This window comes from Staurois parvus, unplaced genomic scaffold (genome assembly GCF_062004578.1).
Source record: "Staurois parvus isolate SC_StPar_1 unplaced genomic scaffold, SC_StPar_1.0 ptg000267l, whole genome shotgun sequence".
Classification (NCBI taxonomy): Eukaryota; Metazoa; Chordata; class Amphibia; order Anura; family Ranidae; genus Staurois; species Staurois parvus.
Window position 1 is genome coordinate 414,836 of NW_028318063.1, and position 20,589 is coordinate 435,424.

At 40.2% G+C, this 20,589-nt stretch overlaps 1 protein-coding gene across 1 annotated transcript; it reads right to left on the reverse strand.

Annotated features, from left to right (window-relative positions):
- Positions 1-18,946: 18,946 nt before the first annotated feature.
- Positions 18,947-20,332, reverse strand: LOC149459226 (olfactory receptor 6N2-like). The gene has a single exon (XM_089681416.1). It carries the CDS (start codon positions 20,330-20,332, stop codon positions 19,406-19,408), a length of 927 nt encoding a protein of 308 aa, XP_089537542.1. The 3' UTR covers positions 18,947-19,405.
- Positions 20,333-20,589: the final 257 nt, after the last annotated feature.

Sequence of the window (20,589 nt, forward strand, 5' to 3'; positions counted from 1 at the left end):
AGACTAGATAATCTTTACTGATCTTTACAGCAAACACAGAAAGAAAGTAATAAACATACATATGAATGTATACATATATATATATCAGTAGCAATATTCACATGAGATGTGCAATTATTTGCAACAAATGAGTGAACCTTTTAAACATTTTAATTATTGGTACACCACTTGAGGCCATTTCCCAAGATACCTGATATAGTCTAACTGCAGTCTCAATTATAATAAAAGAAAAAAAATTGTCAGAGATGGGAAACTAAATGAAAATTAAAGTATAACTAATGTCCAAATTTTCTTTTTTGGTTTTAAACAGAATGGAGAGAGATTAGAACACTGTCTGTGCCAGTTAGGGAGATTTACCCTCTCTATTTGTCTTGTTTACCATTATCACCGAAAGTGGAATTAAAAGAATCCCAAATTTTGGGCTGTCCCCAGAACACGAATACTATTTCCGGGGACACTGGTGACAACCAGAGATTTCTTCATATTGGAGGGATTTTCTCTCACTTCCTATTTTGGCTATGGCACAGAGAGTGAAGGAACATTTTCCAATGTGACACAGATTTAATTAAAAAAAAAAAAAGGTTACAGAGGTTATAACCCTCCCTTACTCGATCCAAAATTAAACAAAAAAGTTCTGCCTTTAATTCTACTTTAGTTAATTATATATCAACTCACAAATAACTAACTTGGAAGAACTATACCAGCTGCTACTATGTTTCCGCAGATGTAAAACCTATAAACAAAAAAGATTTTTGTTTTTTATATTTATAATTTTTATCATTTAATAGTGTGTGCAAACATAAATGTAATTATGAAAAACAGTGCTTCTACAGGTTTGAATATTACTATAAATAATGAATGAATGAATAATAAAACACTATTTAAAGTGATTCTAAAAGCTTTTTTTTTTTAATAACAAACTTGTCTATACTTACCTGCTGGGTGTTATCGTTTTGCACAGAGCAGCCCGGATCCTCCTCTTCTTAGGTCCCCTGCTGGCGCTGTTGGCCCCTCCGTCCTGCTGGCTGCCTCCCCCCAGCAAGCAGCTTGCTATGGGGGAACCCGCTGCTCCATGTGTACATTCACACATGGAGCTTCGTTTCGGCCCTGCTCCCCCTCTCTTCTCATTGGCTCATTGACTGTGATTGACAGGCGTGGGAGCAAATGGCTCCCGCTTCTGTCTCAGCCAATGAGGAGAGGGAGTCCTGGGATAGCCGAGAATCCAGTGCACATTACTGGATCGAGAGGGGGCTTAGGTGAGTACTAGGGGGGCTGGGGGGGATGCTGCAAAGTAAAGGTTTTTTACTCTCATGCATAGAATGCATGAAGATAAAAAAACCTTGAGCCATTACAACCACTTTATAATTTAGAAAAAAATGTTAAAAAATTACAAATCATCGATAAATAAAAATTCCCACAAAACTGATGTTTCTTCATGCAAAACTCCTTCCAAAACTTAAAAGTGCCATCCCCAATGAGCCCACCACCAAATGGTATACAAAACTCCCCAAATGAAAACAACCTCTTAATACAGTGGACCAGTAACACAGAGAGCTTACTATGGCAGCCAACAGATCCATCAGCAATATCTGAGATCTCCAGATCCAAGGGAAACTGATGCAGCACAGATAACAAAATGCACAAATACAAAGCCAATAGTGATAGCGTTCATTAACCACTTCTGTGCCACCCTACAGCAGAAATACTGCTACAGGGCGGCACAGGTGTTGCCACCTGTACAAGCATGTAGGTGAGCAGGGGCTACATGGAGTCAAGCCTGACTTGTGGAAACCAAAGACTATCTACAAGATGACCAGAGCAAAGAACATTAAGAGTCAATTCCAGGCCTGCCTTCAGCCAATTGCAAGGTGGTCTGGAGGAATGTTTCAAAGAGACTCACCAACAGGCACAAGGACCTGGCATGGATGACGATCCAAGGGGGGTTGCCACTCAGGACATTTATGCATACCAGGAACCTGACCATCTGCCCTTTTTGCATCATCCAGGAGGAAACGGCTCAGCACGTTTTCTGGGAGTGCTCTTTTCCTCAGGACCTGTTGAGGGCCTTGGAACCAGAACTCAAGAATTTGTGCCACAGGCAGCCATCACACACTTTGGTGTGTTGAACTGACTTTTTTGTGGGGCTTTTACCCTGGGAGGACATTGAAGGCACCTGGCGGGTGCTGTGTTGTTTCAAGGACGCTTTATGGTGCACCAGGAGGCGCCTCATCCACCAGCGGAAGAGAATGTCCATTGAGGACTGTCATAGACTTGTCCTCAGTCTGCTCAGAGACTATAACTTAATGGAATTTGACGAGGAAGAGGACGCCTGAGGGTCTCCCCTTCCCCCTACTCTCCCTTGCATGTCTTTGTCCTTTCAATAAAGCTTCGGGCCCAGGGGCAGACTGACCATTTGGAAACTCGAGCACTGCCCGAGGGCCCGGGGTCAGTAGGGGGCCCCATAAGATGCCCCTGGTACCTTTTTCATAGGCTTTTTTGAGTTTGGGCAAGGACACAGGGGCCCCATGATCCCCTTTTGCCTGGGGGCCCCATGAGTTGTCAGTCTGCCCCTGTTTAGGCCTGTGCACTTTGTCTCCCCTCCCTCTGCCCTCCTACCCCCCAACACACCCGATGCTTGTTTGAATCGTTTTTTTCAGTAATGTTTTGCATGCTATGGTTACAGTATGGTGCGGTGCCATGTAGGATGTGTGGGACGGGGGTTTAACCCAGGCACTGCACATCTGACATCGCGCCGCCAGGTTACTCTGGTGGAAACTTAGGGGGCCAAAAACAGTCTCGGGGTAAGCAGCGTCATGCATGACGTGATGGTTCGGGGAACCTTTTTGCCCCGCACACCACGTTAGCCATCATACTGCTGAGTGAATGTATTTATTGTATGATTGGAACTGTATTGTTATGTGGTGTATTTATGGGCTGCGTTGCAGTACATGGTGGAATGTACCCCGACTAAGGTATCTTGTTTTTTTTATACTTCTGTAAAAAATAAAGTATGTTTTTCAAACAAAAAAAAACATAGTAAAATAGTACACACAGTTAACCTTTTAATCGCCCCAGATGTTGACCCCTTGCTGCTAAGTGTCATTAGTACAGTGTCAGTGCTTTTTATTAGCACTGATCACAATATTGGTGTCACTGGGGATGACAGTGACATTAGGTCAGTTCCCCCCAGTGTCAGAATGCCCGCTGCAGTCCCGCTATAAGTCGCTGATCGCTGCCATTACTAGTAAAAAAAAAACAAATTCCAGTATATATACCGCCATTTGTAAACGCTATAACTTTCACGTAAACCAATTAATTTACACGTATTGGGATTTTTTTTTTTAGCAAAGACATGTAGCAGAATACATTTTGGTCTAAATTTATAACGAAATTTGATTGTTTTTAAATTTTTTACTAGACATGTTTAATAGCAAAAAGTAAAAAATATAGTTTTTTCTGTCTTTTTTTGTTTATAGCTCAAAAAATACAAAACGCAGAGGTGATCAAATACCACCAAAAGAAAGGTCCATTTGTAGGAAAAAAGGGATGTAAATTTAATTTGGGCGCATTGTTGCATGACAGCGCAATTGTCAGTTAAAGTAACACAGCGCCATATCACAAAAAATGGCCTGGTCAGGAAGGGGGGTAAATCCTCTGGAGGGCAAGTGGTTAAATATCTGATGCAGAGATAAAAAAAAATGTATACTTACAAAATGTGGTATTGCACAATAAATAATGCATGCCAATATAGCAGAAAACATGTCCTGGCTTAGCTCAGCTCAGCTGGTGCTGCTTTCACTGTTTTGCAACAATCTGTACACCATGCCTGGCCAGCTTCAAGACATACACCATGTATGACAAAGTGGAGATGATGTAAGCTTGCTTGGTCCTATGTGGTGCGTGAGTCTAGAAGCTGGCTGGGCATCTGTGTGCTGCTTTCTGTCTAGTCATTCAAACAGGTGGATGAGCTATATTTTTTTGTATTTAACCACTTGAAGAATGGCATGTAAACTCCCTTCTTATCCATGTTATTTCTCAGTTCTGATAACTATCATACTTTGGCAGACAATTACTCTGTCTCACAAAAATTATATAAAATTAATTTGGGTACAATGTTACATGACTGATAGAGATTTCTTTTCGTGGTATACAATCCCCAGGGGTTTATTATATAAAGTATATAAAGGAAAAAAAAATTCTTAGTTTTTAAAATGTTGCAAATTAATTATCTTTCTTCATATATTTAGGTCAAATTTATTCTGCTACATTTCTTTTGTGAAAAACAAAAAACTAATTAGTGTATATTATTTAGATTTTGTGAAAGTTATAGAGTCTACAAACGATGGTATACAGTATATACTTGAAATTTATCAACCCTGATGCCTATTAAATTTCTTGAGGCCTTAAATGCTAGAGCATTATAACCATACCTAAAATTACCCATTTTTGGAAAGTAGAATCTCTAAAGTATTTAGTAAGAAGCATGATGAGTTTTTTGAAGTTGTAATTTTTTTCCACACTTTTTTGGAAAATGAAGAAAGTAAGTAAAATTTGTTTTTATTTCACATAGTTGACATTTTAACAAGTTATTTCTTAAACACATGGGCACACTTACAATTACACCCCAAAACACATTCTCCTACTCCTCCCGAGTATGGGGATACCACATGTGTGAGACGTTTTCACAGCTGAAAGGCATAGGGGCCCAAAAGCAAAGGAGCACCTTCAGACTTTCATAGTTACATAGGTATATAGTTAGTCTGGCTGAACAAAGACAAAAGTCCATCTAGTTCAACCATAAAAAAAAAGTTATAATCCTATACCCACAGTTGATCCAGAGGAAAGCAAAAAAAAAAACAGCAACGTATGATCCAATCTTCTCCTGCACGGAAAAAAATTCCTTCCTGATCTCCCGAGAGGCAATCAGATATTCCGTGGATCAACTTTACCTATAAATGTTAGTATCCGGTTATATTATGTGTATCTAGAAAGAATCTAGGCCTTTTTTTTTAAAACAATCCACTAAGCTGGCCAGAACCAACTCTTGAGGGAGACTATTCCACATTTTCACAGCTCTTACTGTGAAGAAACCTTTCTGTATTTGGAGATTAAATCTCTTTTCCTCCAGACATAAAGAGTGCCCCCTTGTCCTCTGTGATGACCTCAGGGTGAATACTCTACACCGAGTTCACTATATGAACCACTGATGTATTTATACATGTTGATCATATCCCCCCTTAATCTACTCTTCTCAAAAGAGAATAAATTCAGTTTCTCTAATCTTTCCTCATAGCTGATCTCCTCCATGCCTCTTATCAGTTTGGTTGCCGTTTTCTGTACTTTCTCCAATTCCCCAATGTTCTTTTTGTGAATTGGTGCCCAAAACTGAATTGCATATTCCAGACTAGGTCTTACTAATGATTGTACAGGGGTAAAATGATATCTCTCATGGGTAAGGGTTAATGAGGTGCTCTCTAATGCATGCCCTATTCGTAATGGGAACCGGCAGGGATGCCCTTTATCACCCCTAATTCGTTTTCACAATGGAACCTTACTTGAGGACGATCAGGGATCATCCAGTTATTAAGAGTATCGCAACCAAGGGCAAGGAACACAAATTGGCAGCGTATGCAGACAACTTAATCTTCTTTGTGACAGCACCAGTCAACTCTTTACCATTCATGATGCAAGAACTATGACACTACAAATCTCTCTCAAACTTTAAGATAAACTATTCCAAATCAGAGGCCATGGGTGTTTCTATAGACCACTCCTTTCAGCAACAAATTGCATCCCAGTTCCATTTTAAGTGGACTTCTCATATTAGATGCCTGGGAACAAATACTCCTAGGAATCTACGACAGACATTTGAACTTAACTTTGCCCCTCTAGTTAGGACCATTAAGTCGGACCTGCTACATTGGGAAAGAGAGGTCTTCACGTGGTTTGGGTGCATTAATATCTTAAAGATGAACTTTATGCCGAGGTTTAACTATCTGCTTCAAGCCCTACCGGTGCGTCTACCGCCCAGTTTATTGCCCCTGTTGAGGTCTGCTTTCCTGAAATTTGCTTGAGCAGGCAAACCAGCATGTCTCTGAAGGAATATCCTCTCCTTACCAAAGCTAGGGTCAGAGACAGCAGACGTAGTACAGGAGTTGGTCAGAGACTGCAGACATAGTATAGAACAGGGTCAAAGACTGCAGACATAGTACAGGACAGGGTCAGAGACTGCAGGCATCCCCATACAGGCCACCTGCTGCTGCTCCCCCCCCCCCCCCAAAAAAAAAACCCCAAAAAATACAGAAGAAAAACACAAAAAAAGGGAAGGACATCAGCCATCTACCTGTCTCTTCTGCTGGCTTTGGGCCCTCTGGCTTCTAAGTCCTCTGTGTGCTCGGGTCTCTGGCAGCCTCCTGTGTCTGTCCCTGTTCCTCTCTGGTCTGCTCTGGTCTAGTCTGCAGTAGCTGAGTCTGTGTCTATCGGCTGTGTCCTGGCCCGTTCACTGGCCCATCCAGCAGATGCCTCCTCTTCCTCTCCATGTGCTAACAGGAAATGATCACCCTCTGCTAGCCACACCCCTTGCTAGTACTGACCCTTCACGCAAGTGAAAGGCACCAAGTGGCCTCATGCAAGCAGAGGAGGGAGGGGGAGGATCTGACTCCCTGAAAATTAAGCTCTGCTTACCCCGGCGGAGCTACTTTTTATGCTGTGTCAGTGCCAAACTTCTCTGCTGTTCAGAACTCAGTATCATTTTTGGGATTCTACTCAGGACAAGCTTTGAGCAGGACATCTGTCTGATTTCTGTGAATGTCCCGGGCAATCCATGACTGTTAGCAACTATGTATTAGTGCTATAAAAATCAACACAAATAGCCATAGCAACATACTTACCAAAAACAAGTATTGTTATGGTCATCTCTGTATGAGTGGTCAGGGATTATAGCTTGGTGTAGGGTCACCTATGGCAGTCCCCATTTCTATAAGCCAAGCAAACCTAGCCTAGTGGTACAAGGTTGCCTCCAGGAATGGCATGTTCACTGGCCAGGAGCTGCAAGAGGCTAAAAAAAAGGGCAAACAAAAGAGTTCCTGTGGTTTCAGGAGTGCAGCTGTAGGTAAATAATAGCTGGAACTGGCTAGTTAAACCTGCAGATGGGTCAGTTCAGGCGGCAGGCAGAAATTCTGTCAATAAACAGGTCAGGATAAGTACAGGTGGCAAGCAGAGGCAACACTGAACTGGTGTGGTGGTGATCGGGAACACTGTTGTGGGCTGCACAATAGCTAAATGGTTAGCACTTTCGCCTGGCAGTCCTAGGGTCGTTGGTTCAAATCCCAACCACGGCATCACCTGCCTAGAGTTTGCATGTTCTCCATGTGCCTGTGTGGGTTTCCTCCGGGAACTCCGGTTTCCTCACACCAAAGACATGCTGTTAGGTTAAATGGCTCCTGTCTAAATTGTCCCTAGTATGTGTATGCATGAATGGGAGTTAGGGACCTTAGATTGTACACCCATTGAGGGTTAAGAACTGATGTGAATGTAATATATATGTAAAGCGCTGCGTAAATTGACGGCGCTATATAAGTACCTGAAATAATAATGGCTAACACTGGTCTAGTGACATTGGGACTGGTCTGACAGCAATCAGGAACACTAAAAATAAATAATAGTGCTCCACTGGTAATCAAAATTATGTGATATCAAAACCAAAGTATAATCCAAAGCAAATACTTTATAAAAATACAATATCACTATTGCAGCAAAAAATGTCCTTATTCAATCTGTGAAATAATAATAATAATAAGTTGTGATATCGACCAAATGTGCACCTACACCGGCTGTGCTCTCACCTGGTAAATATGACCAAACCATTAAGAGAATTTTCCCCCTGATGAAGCCACGTGACGTGGCATAGGGGAGGGGCTCTGACATCACAACACTTAAAGGCGACAGACAACACACAGCAAGTATACAGCAGAGATTACAAATGCCCTCTGTGGATTGATTTTAAAGCGGTTTAAAGCAATTTTAACTATAATTACATGTGAGTGCACTACTATTTGTTTAATAAATGTTTTTAAAAAGAAGATAAGGCACTATGTTTTTCATTACTCTTTATGGTACATAAATCTATGGAGGAAGAGTTCTAAGGAAGTGATGGGATCCCTAACTTTGAAGAGTGACATTCCTATCCAGCTTTAAGTCCAATTAAAGCCTTATATGATCTCAATTAACAGTTTGGTCATATATACCAGGTGAGAGCACAGCCGGTGTAGGTGCACATTTGGTTGATAACACAACTTATTATTAGTGGATTGCACACAAATTGTTTCTGTTACAGCAGCAGAAGGAGTGTGAAGTCATGGATTGAATAAGAACATTTTTTGCTGCAATAGTGATATTGTGTTTTTATACAGTATTTGCTTTACATTATACTTTGGTTTAGATATCACATCATTTTGATTATCAGTGAAGCATGACACTATTATATATTTTTGGATTTGCTATGACACATTGGTATGAGTATGTGTAATGTGTAGGCAACCCACTATTTTTAATTTTATTTTGTTATAATGTAGTTAAACCACACCTGTGCTGGGAATAACACATTAAGAAAATTATCTTCATACCATAGTAGCTCACAAGATCCCACTATTTAAGAATCAGGAACCCTGTTGATGGCTGCACTGGTCTGACAGCATTGGCACTTGTGTGGCAACAATTATGAATACTGTTACTGACTTACACTTGTCTGGTGTCACTGGGATGGATGTGGCAGCAATCAGGAAACATGTTGCTAGCTTACAATTGTCTAGTGACCCTGGGACTAGTGTGAAGACAATCAACACTGTTGCTGACTCCACTGGTCTGGCAACACTGGGACTGGTATGGCGGCCATCAGCAAAACCTGTTGCAGGCTGCTGGTGTGGTGGTAATCAAGAATACTGTTGCTGGCAATAATGGGACTGGTGTGGTGGTGATCAGGAACACTGCTGCTGGCTCACACTAATCTGACTAAGCCAATTGGTGTAAGAGGAAACAGATTAAAGGCTGCAGCGTGCAGCATGCAGCCTTTGTTTACAAGTGTGATTGCTGTCATTGGTCACAGTGATGATATGGTACAGGGACAACTTTATTCGTCCTGTACCCTGAAGGACATGGTGATCATATGGTACTGTTGCAGCCTAGAGGGTGTGTTTGAGGAGCAAGAGGAGAAGAATGTTTTAAAACACCCTCCCACACGTAGGAGTCAACTGTCTGCCCATTTTAATACATTGGCTGGGCAACAAGTGGGTAAATATGTGTTTATAGTGATAGTTTAAAACAGCTTAATCTTTACTGGTCAATGTAATTTTTCTACACATATGTGCTAGTGATCACTGTGGTCTGACTCTGTGGAGACAGGTTTTTAGATGTTTTTTGGCAAATGAAAATGCTGCTGATTGAGACTGTGCATGTGATTGTCTCTTTGATGGACTGGGCTGTCTTTTTGCTGGATGGGGCTGTCTCTTTGCTTAATATTGGGGATGTCTCTATGCTGGATATGGGGGATGTCTCATGCTGGATATGGGAATGTCTCTTTGCTGGATATGGGGATGTCTTTTGCTGGACTGGGCTGTCTCTTTATGGATATGGGACCATCTCTTGCTAGATATGGGGGATGTGTCTGTGCTGGCTGTCTCTTGCTGGATATGGGGATGTCTCTTGCTGGATATGTGGCCATCTCTTGCTAGATATGGGGGATGTCTTTTTGCTGGATATGGGAGATGCTCCTTTGCTGGATATTGGGATGTCTCTGCTAGACTGGGCTAGTTCTTTGCTAGATATTGGGGCTCTTTCTAGCTATGGGACAGTCTCCTGCTGGATATGGGGGATGGTTCTTGCTGGATAGTGGGAGTGTCTCTTTGCTGGATATGGGGGATATCTCTTGCTGGATATGGGGGATGTCCCTTGCTTGATATGGGGGATGTCCTTTTGCTGCATATGAGGGATCTCTCTTTGTTGGATATGGAGGGTGTCTCTTCTGGATATGAAGGACATCTCTTTGCTGGATATCGAGGATGTCTCTTGCTGGATATGGTGAGTGTCCCTTTGCTGGATATGGGGGATGTCCTTTTGCTGGATAAGTGGGATGTCCCTTTGCTGGATATAGGGATGTCTCTTTACTGGACTGAGCTGTCTCTTTGATGAATATGTGGCTACACCCTACCTTGAGGGCAAACAGGAGCTGTGAGAGAATCTTTGCTGGAAGCTTGTGTACAGGCAGGAGGCAGGGAGTTGGAGCTAGAGAGACAGAGAGCTGAAAGGGTCAGGGCGCACACATGATGTCATGTTGACATGACGACCGCCCTGCTCAGCGGCAGATCTGTAATTGCGAGCTGGCGGTTTGGGCAGAAGCGCTGCTGGGGCCGTTCGCAAACCACATTCCGCCATTTAGTGACCGCTGGTCTAGGGTTATTAGTAGTGTACACCTAGTCTCAGTGTTGGAACTATTATTTTTTTAACCTATTTATAAATAATATAATAATTGAAGTTAAAAAATACCATTTTAGTGTTTTCAGTTAGATTATAAACCTAATATTAGCATGCAATTCCAAGCTGCAGCTTCTAAAGTTATCAAAATACTTTCTTGTATTAAAAGAGGTATAAATTCCAGAAAGAGAGACATCATTTAGCCACTGTACAAATCATCTGAAATATGAAATTCAGTTTTGGCCACTAGTTCACAAAAAAAAGTATCCTGGGGAATGGAAAAGAGTGTAGAAAAGGGAAATCAAACTAAGAGGCATGGAGGAGCTCATCTACAAGGGAAAAGCTTAGCTGAACTGAATTTATTCTCTCTTGAACATGATTACCATGTATAAATATATGTGATTCATATAGTGAGCTTGGTGTAGAGCTATTTGCTTTAAGGTCAATTCAAATAACAAGGGGCACCCTTTAGTCTGTAGGACATTAAATTTAACCACCAAATATGGAAAGGCTTCTTCACAGTAAGGACTGGGAAATGCAGAATAGACTCCCTACAGAACTAGTTCTTGCCAGTTCAGTAGATTGTATTAAAAAAAAGAGCTGGGGGAATGTGTGGCCAGCGCAGCATGTAAAGAGAAGTAAATCTGTGCAGCTCCGCCAAGGATCCTGAATATTATGCTGACAGCACCAACATTCTTCCCTAAACTTATGGTGAAAACTGTATTACTAGTTGCCCAATGCACTATTTCTCTGAATCCCCTGATATGTCTCCTGGGTGCCCTGGACACGGAATTGTATAAGCCCAGGACATATATTATGGTGACTCGCTTGTTATACTTGGCCAGGAAGCTCATTGTGAGACATTGGATGTCGCCTATGCCCCAACCCAAAAACAATGGATGGAGTAAGTCAATTGTTAAGGGAACAACTCATAGACAGAAAACGCTGCGCAAGTTCAAACTAGTTTGGAGCAGCTGGTTGAATGTTCCAGGCCTAGCTCCTCCACAGCTAGTCATGGAGAGGATCTAGGGGATATAAGTTAGGGGTATTTGTCTTATTATTCTAATAAAACATTTCTCTCGATGATTGTTATATTTTCTGGTAACTGTAAGACTTATAATGTCCCCATAATGTTCAACACTCTAGTGGCATTACATTTGCCCTCTTTTTGTTTTGTTAAGTTGATGGTTTCTGTATTAGTAACAATGACAACTGTTGTTATGACAAAAAAAGGGATAATTTTCCACTCTGTAATATATTTATTCTACTTCTTTATAATATGGAGAATGTGATAGATATTCTACAGCATTGCTTTGGTAATGGCCTATCTCCTCTACTTCCTTTTTGTCAAACTGCTCTGTCAATTGTACTTTATAATTTTAATAAAAAGAGTTTGAATTTTAAAAAAAAATCTAGATGCATTCCTAAATGCACAAAATATAACTAGACATAAACCTAATATTAGCATGCAATGCCAAGCTGCAGCTTCTAAAGTTAGCAAAATATTTTCTTGTATTAAAAGAGGTATAAATTCCAGAAAGTGAGACATCATTTTGCCACTGTACAAATCATCTGAAATATGAAATTCAGTTTTGGCCACTAGTATCCTGGGGAACGGAAAAAAGTGTAGAAAAGGGAAACCAAACTAAGAGGCATGGAGGAGCTCATCTACAAGGAAAAAGCTTAGCTGAACTGAATTTATTCTCTCTTGAACATGATTACCATGTATAAATATATGTGATTCACATAGTGAGTTGGGTGTAGAGCTATTTGCTTTAAGATCGCTTGTTATACTTGGCCAGGAAGCTCATTGTGAGACATTGGATGTCGCCTTTGCCCCAACCCAAAAACAATGGATGGAGTAAGTCAATTGTTAAGGGAACAACTCACTTATAGACACTGCAAAACGCTGCGCAAGTTCAAACTAGTTTGGAGCAGCTGGTTGAATGTTCCAGGCCTAGCTCCTCATGGAGAGGATTCTACAACTCTAGGGGATATAAGTTAGGGTTATTTGTCTTACTCTTCTAATAAAACATTTCTCTCGATGATTTTTATACTTTCTGGTAATAGTAAGACTTATAATGTCCCCATAATGTTCAACACTCTAGTGGCATTAAATTTGCCCACTTTTTGTTTTGTTAAGTTGATGGTTTCTGTATTACTAGCAATGACAGAACTGTTGTTATGACAAAAAAAAGGATAATTTTCCACTCTGTAATATATTGATTCTACTTCTTTATAATATGGAGAATGTGATAGATATTCTACAACATTGCTTTGGTAATGGCCTATCTCCTCTACTTCCTTTTTGTCAAACTGCTCTGTCAATTGTACTTTATAATTTGAATAAAAAGAGTTTGAATTTAAAAAAAAAATCTAGATGCATTCCTAAATGCACAAAATATAACTAGACAATGTAAATTATAGGTAATAGCACCAGAGATTGTTGATCTAGGGCAGCCTTTCTCAACCTTTTCAACACAGTGGAACCCTTAAAAAAAAAACTTTCAGGTCTCAGGGAACCTCTACTAAATATTACTATACCTACAACTCATGATACATTATTGTGATGGCCAGTGGGAAGAATGCTCCTTACACTGGTGGGCATTGGGAATAATCACCCTCTTACAGATAAGTTAAAAAAATCAGTTGTGTCAGTTGGAACTTATCTGAGAGGCAGAAATTGCTCAAGGAACCCCTAGCAAGCTCTGGAGGAACCTTAGAGTACCATGGAACCCTGGTTGAGAAATCCTGATCTAGGGAATATCAAATTGCCTTCTAGGATACCTGGAAGGAATGTTTCTCTTCCACTGCTGAAGCAAATTGGACAGTGCTTTTTAGGGTTATTTGCTATCCTCTGGATCAACTGTGGGTATAAGATTGTGTATATGGAGGTTTTCTATTTCTTTGTTTTTTTTCTATTTGTTGATCCAGATGTACTTTTGTCCTTTTTCAACCTGGCTATGTAACTGCGTATTCTGTGATCTTGCGTATGAATGGTCCACCTGTGCATTACAAAGACATTCTTGTACATTCTGTAGCAGTACAGATTTATGTATCTGTATCAAAACTGTTGTCTGCAAGTAATTGTCTGTAGACCATTCTTTTAGACAGGAGGCATCCATTATGGAAACTAAAGATGATAGGGGAAGTATATAACTTTACATTTCATAAATCAGACCCTTGGTCAAGGCTGACAATTACATTAGGATAGCTGTTTGTCACTATTGGTCCTGATGAGCATTTCCCCAATCTCTGTCCTCAGCAATGGAGGTGAGGCCATGCTGCACCTAAAACTACATAGCATGCCTTATTCCCTCTTTGTTTCCAAGACTGCTGCAGGACATCAGACAGAGTGAGAAGAGTCCTCACTACCAACTGCAGAAAAAGATTGATGAAACAGGGTAGCTTGCCTCTGGGCCCCTCTTGCCCCCTGACAGTTTGTAACAGGCTAAGGGAGGTCTGCAAATTTCTATCCTGCAATGTCTGATGATCATTGCAGGCTGTGACAGAGAGAAGCTTTGCAGAAAGAAATGGAGTCACATGCCACTCAGGATGGAGTGTGACTTTTGAAAGTTGTGTCAGAGTCCACTTTTTAGCCTGTCCCAAAGACAGAAGTTCTTGCTCCAGAGCGATAACACTTGGTATAGAAAATGCCACTTCAGCTTGGACCACCATTAGGTAGCCTCATTTTCAACCACTCTTGAACAGAGCTTATATCACATATAGAAAACAGTACCTACTACCCTCCACAGTTTAATTGGCCATGTAAAGATAATGAGGCCTGAGGACCCCAAACTGAGTGGAGAAAGGGGTATCATGCCTACAGTTTATATCCAGCAATCAAATACTAAGATTGAACATCTTTAGCTTCAGCTTTAGACACAATAATATTTATTTAAGGCTATAAAAGTTTACTAAACTGTTTTTAGCAGAACCCGTGCAGTATCAAACATTTAGGTGAGACAATTAAGCAGGGCAGAGGGTTATCTAAATATGATTTATCAGGTTTGCTCAATCTGGTTATAAACGCAAGGTAAAGTTTTGACAGAAAACATGAGCAGAACGCTGGCAACCTGTCAAGAGGGCAGTCATATATGACTAATTACAAGTCATAAAATCCATCAACAAGATTAAGTCTTAAGAGAGGCCTACTAATGATCGTAAAATGTCTGCCTTGTATATGATTTCACAATACACATCTGCATTCTAGGTTTTCAATTACTCATAGTTAGGTTTTATACAATTTCTATAACTCCAGCAATAGTTGAATTATCTTTATAAAGCATGCCTACACCACTGTATAAAGAAGAAGCTATTTTTTTTTAACAGTCAAACTGTCAACTTTTGAGGTGCCCAAGGAATACACATACACATTTGTTATAAAAAAAAAATAGGGGGACAGCACAAATGTAGCCATATAAAAGATTAAAAGTGGCATTCTCCAAACATATAATGTATGACATACAACTATAAAAGCTAGCTGCGTAGATTACTCCTCTATAACAAAGCATGTATTATACATAACAAATGAGCCTCTTGTAAAAATTGTCGCCAGTAACAGAAACTCTTCAGGTACTGTATGAACGTCTTCGTCCCCGTACATAGTTACATAGTTAGTCTGGCTGAAAAAAGACAAAAGTCCATCCAGTTCAACCATAGAAAAAAATAAAAAAGTTATAATCCTATACCCACAGTTGATCCAGAGGAAGGCAAAAAAAATCTCTACGTGTTTTGCAAGGACCACCACCTGCTTTTTCAGGAGAATAAAGAGGAGAAAAGAACAGACGTGTCTACCTAATTACAATGAAAGAAATAATAAATATAATAATCCATAATTCTTCATCAAAAGATATAAATACTACAGCATGGTATACATACATATAAATTCAGATAAGCTGTTTCAAGTGTAGCACTAGAGAAATCACTGACAGTGAAATTAGTACCCATCTAATATACTAGTTTAAAGAACGCAACCAGACCAATTAGTAAGACAAGCTTAATATATTGCCATAAAATAAAGTGGGTAAAGGCAGGCAAGAATAAATGGTGAAATGACTAACAATGGTAGCAATGCACTTAAATACAGAATAACTGGGCCCAGGCTTTACTAATCAGCTTAAACTGTAACATAGTCACCTAAAATATCATAAGGGCAGCCAGAAAAGGAAAGTATAAACCTCTGGAGGCTATGCTGACTTAGGCCCCGGAGTGACTCTGCTAGGTCTGCTCAGTCTGGCTGCAGGACTTCAATGTTCAGGAAGGTGAGGAATTGCTAAAGTCTATGCAAATACTGTGAAACAGACAGGAAAAATGTCCAAAAAATTTGAAAAAAAAAGTTATTTTTGCCAGCATGGTTGGGGTCCCTTCAGTGGTGCAAAATAACATCCAGATACTCCCAGTTCCAGAAGGTGAGAGGGAAGATCTTTGGTAGGAACAATTTGAACAAGGCTTAACTGTAATGAAAAGGGCAAGCAACAAGTGCAGGAAGGGGTTAAGTATGGTACTGTCTAAGAAGCCTGATGGCAAACTATGTAACGGAAGTCACACTAGGTTTTGTGGTGCAGAGCATTTGGTAGTTTGGTAACCCTTTTACCAATCCTGCATTTCAGCGCTGGGTTCCAATGGCAGAGAGGCCCCTTGTGGAACGGTGGCTTGAGTTCCAGTAAACCCGCTCTATATGGCTGTTGGTGCAGATGATGGCCAGCCAAATCACTCTGTAGGGCTGTGGGTGCAGCTGAATAGGCCGCACAGTGTTGGGGATCTCAGTACTTTCCATGGATGTCTGCTTCATTCCCTGGTCTGGTTCTTTATTTACTTCTCCTAATCCTCTGGGACTGTTGGGATCTGTAGTTGTGAAGCCATCTCACACAGTAAAGTAGTCTCTCCAAGGGAATACATGTTCCTAGCAGTCCTGTGTCCTCCTCCTCTTGAGTCTCAGAGTCTATCTGGATTTGTAGTTCAGAAAGTCAATTTCTGCATTATAGATATTACATTTTGGACAAAATCCTCTATGATCCCAAGCGCTCTGTATTACAGTCTATGAGATTACTTGGCTAACTCTTCTGCTCCCTGATTTGCCCTTCGCTATGCTGCCAGGAAGAGAGGGTGAACAGGGGGGAGAAGTCTCACTCAAGGCCACAGCACAGCCAGCATGAGTAGAGGATTTTACATAGGCTGCTTTGGCCCCCAGCATAACAATGTAGGCACCTACATGGAACAGCCAGCAGCAGACTTCACATGTTTTGTAATTTTTGTGTGCAAGGGCTAGATACTCACATCCTGTCTATTTGACAGATGTCAGTCAAAAAATCTCCTCACTTATAGTCTATGGGCATATCAGACAAATCTGCCAAGGGAGATACAGGCATATTATTAATATATTTTCTAGCAGTTAGAGGACTGTTTGGGACTTCAGTCAGTAAATTATTGCAGTTTGTGTTCTGAGAAGATAGTTAACCTTTTCTTCCTGACCAGTTGACTGGTGTCAGAAAAAATGGGGAAGAAATCTGGACTGGAGTTAGAGTTTAAGTGTTTAGAGTGGGGGCCAAAAACAGTAAATGTAATTTGTAAGTTTTTTTCTGTACTATTTAATTGATAACTGTTCTATAGAAACAATTTCCCGCTGCCCTATAGCAGATAGACTGCTACAGGGCGGCAGGGGTGCGCAAAATCACATATATATATATATATATATATATATATGTGATTTTGCATTTCTGGGTAGGGGGTGTGCATTCCTTACCCACGCCACCATTTGCGGCCGCTGCTGTTAATCACCAGTTCCCAACCGGTGATCACCCGCCGGCACCCGGTGATTACCAAGCATCTCCAACGGGGAGGAGGACTGTTTTGTTTACCAACAGTTCTCCTCTCTGTCAGCTCGAGCACAATGCTCTGGACGCACAGCACATCCAGAGCAGTGTGATTACAGTGAAGCACACAGACACTGCCCCCTAGTGAAACACTCCCTGAATACAGTTAACCCTTTGATCGCCCATCATGTTAACCCCTTCCTGCCCAGTGTCATTAGTACAGTGTCAGTGCTTTATTTTTTAGCACTGATCACTGTATTGGTGTCACTGGGGATGTCAGTGACACTAAGCCAGTTCCCCCCCCCCAGTGTCAGAATGTCCCGCAGTCCTGCTATAAGTCGCTGGTCACCGCCATTACTAGTAGAAAAACAAAATTCCAGTATCTATACCTCCATATGTAACGCTATAACTTTCACGTAAACCAATTAATTTACACGTATTGGGATTTTTTGTTTAGCAAAGATATGTAACATAATACATTTTGCCCTAAACCTATGACGAAATGTGATTTTTTTAAATTATTTTACTGGACATAGGACACAGTTTAATAGCAAAAGTCAAAAATATTGTTTTTTTTCTCAAAATTGGCAGTTTTTTTGATAGCACAAAAAAAAATGCACAGGTGATCAATTACCACCAAAAGAAAGCTCTATTCGTGGGAAAAATAGGACATAATTTAATTTGGGTGCAGCATTGCTTGACTGTGCAATTGTTAGTTAAAATAACGCAGCACCTTAACACAAAAAATGGCCTGGTCAGGAAAGGGGGTAAATCCTAAAGAGAGTAAGTGGTTAAAAAGACACAAACAACAATCTATAACAGGCTTCATTACCTGGCATCATGTCACCCCTCTCTGGACCATTTTCATAACTTTATTCCTTACCTTTATTTGTTCTGGTTATTTACACATTCACATGGATGCTTGCAGAAACTATTTCTTATATACATGCTGTAAATGGTAAGTGTTTGCATGGAAAACAGCTAACTGGCCCAAAATCACCCATGCCATCAGCCCTTTATGAGTATTGAATATGCTGAACAGCCTCAGTTTCTCAGATTTGGAAACCAGGGCTTTGAGGTCTTTATTTCTGGTGACCTCTCTCAAAGCATCTCACAATGCTAAAAGACATGCTGGCTGTTTTTCCCTTGCCATAGAGCATGGGTGTCAAAATGCCGGCCCTCCAGCTGTTGCCAACCTACAAGTCCCATGAGGCATTGCAAGATTGACAATTACAATCATGACTCCCAAAGGCAGAGGCATGATGGGACTTGTAGTTTCGCAGCAGCTGGAGGGCTGCCAGTTTGACATCCCTGCCATAGAGTATACAAACTTGCATGCATGTTGCGCACAGCTTAAAGTGTCTGGGTAGGGGATGCCTTTTTTAACTTTGCATTATAGATCCTGTGAATATGAGTCATATATGACCAACGTTGGAGTGGGAGTTTTGTAGCTGCATTCATAAATGTTCAATGATGATTGTACTGGCAAATGTTGTACTATACTCCGATTTTGCCCATGACACCTAATGAGGTATTTCATACCATTTTGCATAATATACTGGTTGCTACATATGGTACCAGTTCATTTTCTTTCATACAGTTTGATAAATGAGACACATTAAGGCAAGTTATATCTTTTAAATTTATTCAAGCTAAAACTGCGTCATACAGTGTCCATTCTTAAATCATGGTCTTTGAATCACATGCATTAGAAAGTCCACCTGCTCATGTGCATTCACATGAAACCTACATTTTGTTTTTAGCGAGACACTGGCAGGATAAATCATAAACCAGTATATTACTTATGGGAAATCCAACAAGATTAGTGCTCCCTTGTTCCTGGGTCTGCTCACTTGCCTTGGTCGTAACAAGGACTCTATCATTGTTGGGTTATGATAAAGCAATAAAAACATTAAGGCTCTTGATAATACAACAGAGATGAGACCCCATTTAATAGAGCAGGGACAGATCTAAAAACTCAAGTGAAGAGGTCTTTCCATTGGAGTTCTTTAGTAATACAAAAACAGTGGGTGATCTATATCCATAATTTAAATATCTTTTTGATGTGTTTTAAAATATATAACTCTATTAAGTTGGATGTACCTTGCCTTTAAAAAAAAAATTTAAAATAACTTTGCTAACTTCTGTCTCAGAACTTTTCTAATTTCTTGATTTCTTAGACTATAAATAACTGGATTACACATTGGTGTTAAAACCGAGTAAATTACAGCCATTACACGGTCATAGTTTGGAGAATTAATTTTGACTGGCCTAACATACATAAAACACACGCTTCCGTAAAAAAGAAAGACAACTGTTAGATGAGCTCCACATGTTGAAAATGCCTTTTTCCTACCCTCTGCTGTCTTTATTTTTAAAACAGTAGAAATTATTTTAAAATAGGACATAAGAATGCAAGTAAAAGAGACAAAAATAATAAAGAAATTGATTACAAAGTCTACTTTGACATTAAGTGCAATGTCCGAACAGGCCAAGCTCATCAATGGAGCAAAGTCACAAAAGATATGTTCAACTCGGTTCGAACGACATAAGAAAAGATGAGACAACAAAATGACTTGAGTTAAAGGTCCAAGGAAGCCAATAACCCAACAGCAAGCTGCCATTTGAAAACAACACGCAGTAGTCATTACAGATGGATACCGTAAAGGGTCGCATATGGCCAAGTAGCGGTCAAAAGCCATTGCTGTTAGAATATAGGTTTCTGTAATACCAAGGCTATGAAAAAAGTAGATCTGCAATAAGCAACCAACATAGGAGATTGTCTTTACATTTTGCAAATTTGTCAACATTTTTGGTACAGTGACTGTGGTGTACCAGATTTCCAAGAAGGAGAGTATAGCAACAAATATATAGAGAGGAACATGAAGCTGGCGGTGAGTGCAGATAAGGGCAATTATTGTAATATTGCCACTCAAGGTAAAAATATAGCTGATACTCAGAAGAAGAAACAACAAGGCCTCAGATCCACCAAGATCAGGAAAGCCTACAATGATAAATTGCGTAACAAGAGATTGGTTTGAAAGGTCCATGCTTCTTTGGATTATGTGATTTCCAAATTCTTTCTGCTGTGTGATGCATTTATAAAAAGTTTAATGGAAAAAGAAAATAAGTTGAATTAAATGCAGGCTTTTAAATATGACACTAAACTGCTAATAGGTATAGTTACAAATTTAGTCTGGCCGAAAAAAGACAAAAGTCCATCCAGTTCAACCATATTTCCAATGGCTTATAACCAGGAACCACACTAGCAGATACACCTAAATATTTGTGTAACCTCAAAAGACAT

Coding starts and splice junctions, on each gene's coding strand:
- LOC149459226 (XM_089681416.1), bottom strand. CDS start 20,332: ATGGACCTTTCAAACCAATCTCTTGTTACGCAATTTATCATTGTAGGC.